Genomic DNA, 9234 nt, shown 5'->3' on the forward strand with positions numbered 1-9234 from the left:
CGCAGTGTTTTGTTGATGGTGGATGTCAGATAGCGCTGGACAAACATCTCAGTCGCTGCTTGTTGGCACAACTGTGGATTCATTTTGCGTCAAAAAACGAAGTGTAACGAACTACACTGCCATAACATTATCTCGTTGTTTTTGGTCATCCACCGTGTTTACCTTGTTAAAGACTGAAAGCTAATGCTAGCTAGTGAAAGCTAGCGCACCAACAAAGCAGGCGTTTGTGATGTTAGCTCCGATCTACATAATACGTATTGTCACATCTATCCGAAATAGATGGCTAACCTCGGCTAACATAGCGACTTTCTGTGTTTGTTAGTCATCGTAACGTTTACCTGACATAAAACGTTACCTGGACATTTGATATTCATTCGGCGAATTTTGATGACTTGGACTGTCACTGTCACCTCCGGCATCGCCACCAAAAAGCCATGCTATGATGGTACTTCGGCGGTTATTGAGAAAGCGCTGGGTGCTTGGAGTAGTCTTCGGGTTGTCTCTCATCTACTTTCTCACCAGCACACTCAAACAGGTACAGAAACTCCCACTACATCCTCTGCTACAGTGCTAGGTTGTGTGGATGAGATCCTTGTTATATTATGGTACTTCCTAAAGGGAGCATTGTATATTTTTCTATAACATTAAAACATCACAGGAGCTGAATTTAAGACACGCGAGAGAAGAAATAATATGTGAACGTTATTAAGTGGCCACTGTGGTCGGCTGCTGTTGTAGTGCTTCATTTTTGGCATGTGTATTCTGAGATAGTGGGAATCACAGGATACCTCACGTGGTCCACGATACCAATAATATCACGATACAACGATTCTGTGATAATCAATATATTGCAGAACAGTCATATAGCGATACATCGATATCTGTCTAACTGAAGAAAACAAAATTGAAAAGTTAAAAATACAGGATTTTTGATTCACAACATAGATTACTAAGTGCATAAGGTCGATTTATTGAACGTAGCTTTCTCCACTGTAAACTCCCTCTTCTTTGGCCAGGTAACTTACGGCCAAGTTTCCCTCATCATTTGAGCAGCGCCGCTGTGAGGAGACACGAGGTAGTGACGCCCAGCAGGTGAAACTGGCAAGCTAAGTTTACTTAGCCTTAATTTGTTGATTAAAATATTGATGATTTGCCCTGGTATCACCAAATTGACATTTTGACCCACCCCTATTTTGCATAATTTGAGGAGTGGTTATTTTAGCTATTGTTGCCCCCCCATTGCTCCCCGGGCGCTACACAGTGTGGCAGCCCACTGCTCCTAATTGTAGGATGGGTCAAATGCAGAGAAACAATTTCCCTAAGGGGATTAATAAAGTATAAATCTTAATCTTAATCAATTTGAACCAATCTGGTCATTCTCCTCTGACATCACCAAGGCTTCTTCACCTAGAAAGCTGGCACTCACTGGATATTTTCTCTTTTTCGGACCATTATGCCGGAGATGGTTGTGCAGGAAAATACTCAAACCAGCACATCTGTCACCCACAAACATGCTATGTTTAAACTCACTTAAAAAACCTTTTTTTACCAGGTTGTTTTGATGGTGTTTACGTGCATAAATGCATTGAGATGCTGCCATGTAATCGGCTGCTTAGATATTTCAGTCAAGGAGCAGTTGAACAGGTGTACCTAAAACGTGGCTGGTGGGTGCATTTTGCAGTAGTGTGCAAGTAATAATTTCTTTTTAATCAGTTTTCATTAAGTATATACAAAATAAAAAGAAGCAGTGTTATGGGAGTATGCGAGTTCACTTCAATTGATTACATAGTTATAGTGGTTACGTAGTTTTATAAAAGAAATAGTTTTAAATAATACACAAACAACAGAAACAGAACCAATACAAATGTCATAAGTGACAGCAGAAATACACCAAAATTAAACAGAACATATCATTTAAGACATAATTAAATCCAAAAATGGAAACTCAACTGCTGTTGACCCAAAACACCTTTTTCATTGTAGGCCATGTTGAACCCCCCTGGGCTAACTGCTAAAGTAACTACTGAAAGACAACGTTTTGGATCGATATCAAAAGTTTTAATCTCTGACGTTACCTTATAAAGTCTAAGTTTCCCCTTAGTGACAACTGACCTTGAGTTAACTGGCTTGCCTATATTATAGCGGAAATTGTTCAGTAACGCTCTGTGCATATAGTGCATTACCAGATGTCTGACAGCATCGTGTTGTTGCTCTTTGACGATGTGACATGACCTCTGCTTGGAATTTTGCAGGAGGAAAGGACCATGCGGGACCGCACACTTTTAGAGGTTAGAGACCCAGATCATCGCATCCCCTGGAAAGTTCGTTTCAACCTGGGCAACAGCAGTCGACAGATTACTCAGTGCAGAAACTCCATCCAGGGCAAGACACTGATCACAGATGAACTTGGTGAGTGCTCAGCAGCATACTGTGATGATAACGCAACAGTTCTGTGGGACTGTTAAATTGCCTTTAATCAGCTTATCATTGTACTTATCAGTGTTAATGTTTTGCAGGCTATGTCTGCGAGAGGAAAGATTTGCTGGTTAACAGCTGCTGTAACGTCAACGCTCCCAGCACAAGACAGTACATTTGTAAAAGCTGCCTGGCCAATGGCTGCTGCAGCATCTACGAGTATTGCGTGTCTTGCTGCCTCCAACCTGATAAGGTATCTGATTTGTCTCAGTGAGGATGTTCAGGGTTTTGGGTTAATACTGCAATCATAAAAGATAAGCTGTCACCACAGCGTATCTCCATACGCAAGAATCCAGATACTATTAGGGCACTGAATCTTGATACTTCAAGTCAGTACATAGAAGTGACAGCAATAACAAGACTAACATTTGTGTGCCCTTGTTTTTTCTTTTCTTCAGCAACCTCTCCTCGAGCACTTCCTTAACCGTGCTGCGGAAGGTTTCCAGAATCTCTTCACTGCTGTGGAGGATCATTTTGAGCTGTGCCTGGCCAAGTGTAGAACGTCATCACAAGTATGTTATGTCACATTGAATTATTGTGTCAGACCAGCTGTCTTAACTCCCTAAAAAGGTATAAACAGTCATGCAGAATGAGTCTGCAAAATAACCACCCCATTATTTTTGAAATGGAGCATGAATAGTGAAAATGTTATCCCACGTTCCACATATCTGTTTATTATGAAAGAGTGATACTGTGCTCCATTAAACAATAAAAAATTGCTACTTTTGTTCCAACTTTATATTGATCAGGGCAAAGATAAACACATACATATACCAGCTTCTGTCTCCTCCCAAATCACTAAACCCTACTACTTTACTTTCTTCAGTGCACATGTTCAAACTCAAACCAAGGTTCAACTCCACCTGTACATCTGTACCTTCGTTATTGACGTTATTGTTAGTTTTTTTTATACAACCCTAAGTTAAATAAGAAGGAAAAGAACAAGCGAAACAAAGAGAAATACACTAATATGCCAAATACACTATTGAACCTATGGCACAGCCATTAACAACCACAATAACCTCACACATCACCAGAAAGCTACTTGCATTATTGGCTGATGAAATATTTTTTGTTTTCGAGACATAACTACCGCTTCCTCTACATGATAGTTGTCGGAGTTGCGTAGGAATCGAATGATAAGATCCAAAATGGCAAACAAAAAGCCTGCCACAGTAAAGACAGACCTAAGACTATAAGAAAGTTACACTTCTTCCAATCATTCCAATTTCAGAGGCCCTCTTACTGTCAAAATCCATCTGCACGATTAAAGTCTAGCACTGTAATGTTGCAAAATATATATAATATAAATGAGGAAGTTTTAGATATCATGGAAAAATCTCTCGTAAATCAAAACATGTCTTCAAAATCACTCGTCACTGACATTGATTGTTCATGCCTGAAATCTTTTTGCATTGTTTCTGAAGTTGATTGGATCTTTTTTTTTCCTGGTTTGGCTTTCAAAAAATCAACTGCCAGTGAATGCACATGCACATTTTACATGTTTGTCATTGAAAGAAAATACTCATAATACTTTTTTTTTTTTTTTTCATACAGAGTGTTCAACATGAGAACACATATCGGAACCCTCAAGCAAAGTACTGCTACGGAGAGAGTCCTCCAGAGCTACTTCCTGTATGAGCATCCTCTTACAGGAAGTATGAGGATGCACAGGAAAAGCAGTAGGACACTAAAATTTCCTGGCTGGACAGAAAATCTGTCCACCTTAAGGGTGCTTGGAGCCGAGACTCTACAAGTGAACTGCTGCGTTGGACAGTTTTACATAACAGTGGCAAAGAAAAGAAGACATCGTAGAACAAGTTGGACAAAAAAAACCATGGACAAATATCATATGTGATTTGATTATTTACACTTCATAAGTGCATATTACGTGTCATACATTCATCCGTGATGATCATCAGGTCTACATCGTAGGCAGCTCATCCATCAGGTTTCACCTCTCACTAAAATAGGCTTCATTATAAAAGGAAAGAATAGCTGTTCAGTTTTTGGTTTTGGTCAGTGAATACTTCAAAAACAGCAAAGAATGTGTCAGTACTCTGTGTATAGTGCATGCATATGAAACAATTATTTAATAAAAGTAACTGTGAAACAAAATCGGTTCCAGTCATTGTTTTCATTACTGGTGATATTTATAATATCTTTGATTCTGCACAGGTTTGAACATTCATTATAATGTTGGTAATAGTAGAACAAAAGGAAAAAAATTCCAAAAACCTTGTATATATAAACCTCTAATAATTCATACAGTGGAACTTGAAATAGGATATTAATTGATCATTTCATTTGAGGAGGACGGGGTCCACATTAATCTCTGTTACAGTGCCGTTGCTCTGATGAGACGGTGACAAAGTTATCTGCCATACTGTGCTCAGTCCATCTGTCCTCGTATTTTGCTGCTGGACACACTGATTGGAGTCCAGACTGGAGGCTCTCTGAAGGTGATTCTTATCATCTTGTTTCTCTACCTCAGGCAGTGGCGCTCGCTCACAGGGGATACGATGGCCAGAGCAAAACAATTAATCATTGTGAAGGCTGAGAAAACAAACCGTCGTAATTAGAAAATCTATACGAGCCCCTTCTCATTTGGCAACATGATTAATTACCGTCACATGGGGATCGTGTCAATTGTTGCAATATATCAAGTTTAAATGAGCAAAGTTGAGGTCCAGTACACCTTCTTGGTAATTTGGGAAATAAGAATATTAACGTCCTTGTCAAAAATGTGATTATAGAAGTTATGCCACTTTTATGCCGGCAAAAATGTTAAAAAAAAAATATGAGTTTACACTTATCAGCAACTAGGTTTAGTTTCCATACTGGAAATAAAGAAATGCCAAAGCGAACATGAATGTGGAAAATGTGGGAAAAATGTTCAGATTAAAGTCAGAAATCTGATTTTTTTCTGTGAGTTATGTGGCCCTAACCCTCTTCCATATGAATCAAACAACAGTAGCTAGTAAAGGTGATTTTATAAGCAACATTAAAGGAACACTGAGCAACTTTTTTTCACCTTAAGTCTTTTATTTGTTCCTGAAACAATTCATTTGTTGAAGTTGTCTCCATGTCCTGGTAGCCATTTAAAAAAAATAAAATAAAAAAATAAAAATAAGCATGACAAATCATTTCATTTGTATGAATCATTTCACAAATCATTTCACACCTTGTAGAATGTCTGTCTGTCACTAATCAACCAGCGCAAGTAGTGAGCTGCGTCACAAACCCTGCCGCTGTAGTCACTGACTGTGTCTGTGCTCCAGTCATGGGGGGAAGTACTGAACCTGTTTGGTGAACTGGAAGAAACTCAGAGTTACACAATTATTATCTCTCAGAATGTAATCAATGTCCTAGTTGGGTGTGAACAGGCTGTATTCTTGACAAATAAAATACAAAAAAAAAAAAAAAAAAAACATGTCAAGGGGAAGAAAAGCTGCAGGTCTGCGTCACAAACTGAGGAACTTTAAAGAAGATGTCCACTCTTTCTCACATATTTCTGAAGCAACACATCATTCAATTTCCATTTTAGGTTATCTTTAACTGTAACCTTCAAAATATAAGCACTTAAGCAATGCTCCAGCCAATTCATGTAGCCCTTGGATGTCTTCATCAAAGTGTGGCTCCACTGCTTCCTCTCAAACATATACGTGGGTATTTTGGGCGGCAGCGGCTTCGAGGAGCAGTCGCCTCCGAGCCTGTACTTCACACACTTATTGAGCATGTGGATGTAGAAGATGGTGTCCTGGAGTGTCTTCAAAAGTGAATCATGCATGGGGTTCAGGTTGCTCCTCTGGTCTTCCAGGACTTCCTTCAGGCCTTGATCCATGAAGAGGAGGCTGCACTGGACGTTTGAAGGGAGGAGAGGAGAGTCCAGATCGACCTGTAGTTCAGGAAAGCCTGGGAGCCACATGCCAAGGTGCTTACCATTGGCTTCATCCTGGGAGAGAAGACTGACAGTGAGTTTTAAGTTCACTTTTGACACAAGGCAAAACAAAATGCTGGCGTGTCAGTCAGTGTTCCAATGTCACCAAGACAAGATCTAATGATTTACACTTGGCATATTAAGACAGAACCATGTCCAAAAAAGACTCATCCAACATACTGACGGTGATATAATGTAATATTCATGTGAAACAGGTAAGTCAAATTCAAAGTTGCATGTCTGCTAAGTGGAAAGGGAACATGGAGGGTTGTTCAGTGGCTGCTCCTATAATTCTACGAAGGTTTCTAGTAGACGATGGATAGATTTTTAGATAATAGATTTTTGTTAATATGTTTACTGAAGTCCTAAAAATCAACAATAACACATAGAAATAAAAGAAAAAGAAATACAGATAATTATATAAATAACAAAGGAAATTCAATTTACAATATGCTACTTTATACTGTATTTGGAAATATAATTCACTTTATAAAATGCATATGTCGTTTTAACACTGAAACAAGCCCTTTTGCAAAATGCATGTACATTTTACAACTACCATTTCTTGTCTTTTTTAATATTATCAACGCTTTCGATCACTTTAGATTTAAACATTAGCGAAGGACGTCACTTCTGCACAGTGACCAAGAAACAGCTTTGAAACACAGCGTTCTCTTTTCTCACACTGCTTCAGCCTGTGAGACTAACCATGGATTTCAGTGTAATTGAAGCTGTGCACTGCAGACACACTACCAGACATACACACTGTAGCCACACAACACGTTGTGTTACTCACAAACTTTTCCAGGCTTTCTTCAAGTTGACCTTTGACGAGGATTGTCAGCTCTCTCAGCTGGCAAGCCAAACCAGCTGCATGTGTTTTTGGTGTTTTCGGTACATGGTTCTGTGCGTCCAAGCTTTGCAACAGAACCGCCACCCAAACACAAACCACTTTCAGAGAACCTGCAAGTTGCAAATGTGAGAACACCTCTATAAACCATCAAATAAATTGAAAGATTTCATGCATTATTGTTTTTTTTTTGTTTTTGTATACAATTGCATGGTATACTGCACCTGCTCCGTTATTCATTCTGACTCAGAATTTCTGCAGTAATGTAATCTCAGTAATATTTATGCATCTCTCAAATAGGGCGGATGAAGACATCGAAGAGCAACTTCCCTTTACTGCTAAAATTCAAAGAAAAACGTACATCAGTAAACCAATCTACCACGAGGAAGTAACTGAGGGGAGGAAATGCTGATTTGTGTTCCACACAACTGACTTTGAGATAAAACCTGATGTTTTTGCACGTAAACATTTCTTTGTAAAAGTTTTATGCAGTTGATTGCTTTGATTAACATTTGCACTCAAAATATTTCGCCATGTCATTTTCACATGATAATTTCAGGTCAAACACTAATTATGCTGACAAAAAAACCCTACCAATTTGAAATCACGTGTAGCCGAAAGTATAACCACAAGGAGAGTTTCATTTCAGCTACGGTTTGTAACAGCAGTGGCTGATCTGATGGATACTACCATTGTTTTTCTTAAACATTTACATTGTAACAAGGAGTGACATATTTATCATTTTCTTACTTTGTAATTCATACAAATGTAAAATACTGCACTGAACAAAAAGCCGAATAATCAGATATGGAGACTGTGCAAAAGATGGATTTATTAACAAATAAATACAATGTGCAAAGTACTCTTTGCTACTGAGGGACCATTTTTACGTTTTACATTTTACGGCAGTAATCAGCTGATCAAAGAGTCTGATGATGCAGACCTGTTTTCACTGAGCAGACAAACTACAGTCACAGGAAGATCAATAAAACAAACAGAAGTAAAAAAAAGAAAAAAAAAGAATGACAGCTTTTATTTAAATAAATAAATACTCCATAAATAAATATGACAGATACAACATATTACAGCTGATATAAATATATGAATTCAAGGACTGTTTACACGGACAGCATTATTCTGACCAGATTATGGCAATAGTTTAAAAACACCTTTTTCTGATGACCTAAACGTGAATCGACTCATATACTCAGATTTAGCCGTGTAGCGATCAGATTTTAGCCACATTATGTAGACACGCATATGTCCTGATCAGATTACAATGTCCTTTCGGAATTTTCACAGCAGTGGATGGAACGTAGACGTGAGTCATTATCATCCGACTGTGTTCTTTCACATTAATACAATATTGCATTTCTCACTCGCATTAAAACATAACCGCAATTATGTCTTATTCAGAATATGTTTGATTGCTGGTGTCCATGGTAACACAGTAAACGATGTGCTGCAGGGCAACATTCATACAGCTCAGTATAACTCATGTGCTAAGAATCCTTGCAACCTATTGGTCACACAAGTTCTTTGCCTCCTCAAGTACCTGCCACACATGTTTTTGCCAGTCCCTCAGTGTGACTATGACATTCAGTCCATATTGCTTTTTAACATAACTATGGTCGTGGTTAAATTGCAGTGTGCCTGGTGTTGTTGGTAAAGGGATTTCTGGGCGGATGCTCCCGAGAATAATTTTTATTTTCGCTAAATGCATTGAGAGTCTTTCCTTGACGACGAACAGGAGCCTGGAAAGAGACTCTGCGTTTCCAGTAATCTCCTTGTAATATTCATTTACTTTTGCAATGTGCAAATTAAAAAGCAGATTCTTGGCGTAGACGTCCTGCAGCTTCTCAGAAATTGTGACGCCGACAATTCTGGGATCAAAAATTTCTTCGGTAACATCATCAGACCTGAATTCATGGACCCTGATCTGTAAAGAGAGAGAAAAAAAAGAAGGTCT

The 9234-nt window shown here is 38.6% G+C and overlaps 2 protein-coding genes across 2 annotated transcripts; one reads left to right on the plus strand and one right to left on the minus strand.

Moving 5' to 3' along the window:
* Nucleotides 1–4593, plus strand: spring1 (SREBF pathway regulator in golgi 1). The gene is made up of 5 exons (XM_058636912.1): nt 1–535; nt 2253–2409; nt 2517–2668; nt 2874–2987; nt 4033–4593. The coding sequence occupies exons 1-5, from the start codon at nt 440–442 to the stop codon at nt 4114–4116; spliced, it is 603 nt and encodes a 200-aa protein (XP_058492895.1). The 5' UTR covers nt 1–439; the 3' UTR covers nt 4117–4593.
* A 905-nt stretch (nt 4594–5498) lies between these two features.
* LOC131464324 (uncharacterized) lies at nt 5499–7523 on the minus strand. The gene is made up of 3 exons (XM_058636753.1): nt 7490–7523; nt 7212–7378; nt 5499–6430 (listed from the first exon to the last, which is right to left on the minus strand). The coding sequence occupies exons 1-3, from the start codon at nt 7503–7505 to the stop codon at nt 5957–5959; spliced, it is 657 nt and encodes a 218-aa protein (XP_058492736.1). The 5' UTR covers nt 7506–7523; the 3' UTR covers nt 5499–5956.
* Nucleotides 7524–9234: the final 1711 nt, after the last annotated feature.

The sequence above is a fragment of the Solea solea genome, chromosome 8, assembly GCF_958295425.1.
Source record: "Solea solea chromosome 8, fSolSol10.1, whole genome shotgun sequence".
In the NCBI taxonomy this organism is placed as follows: domain Eukaryota; kingdom Metazoa; phylum Chordata; class Actinopteri; order Pleuronectiformes; family Soleidae; genus Solea; species Solea solea.

What these genes read in the sequence shown, in the direction of transcription:
- spring1 (XM_058636912.1), top strand. Translation starts at nt 440, where the DNA reads ATGATGGTACTTCGGCGGTTATTGAGAAAGCGCTGGGTGCTTGGAGTA. An exon ending in GCTGCCTCCAACCTGATAAG is followed by an intron (nt 2,669 to 2,873) that starts GTATCTGATTTG and finishes TCTTTTCTTCAG; the next exon opens with CAACCTCTCCTCGAGCACTT. An exon ending in AGTGTAGAACGTCATCACAA is followed by an intron (nt 2,988 to 4,032) that starts GTATGTTATGTC and finishes TTTTTCATACAG; the next exon opens with AGTGTTCAACATGAGAACAC.
- LOC131464324 (XM_058636753.1), bottom strand. An exon ending in AAGAAAGCCTGGAAAAGTTT is followed by an intron (nt 6,431 to 7,211) that starts GTGAGTAACACA and finishes CTTCTCTCCCAG; the next exon opens with GATGAAGCCAATGGTAAGCA.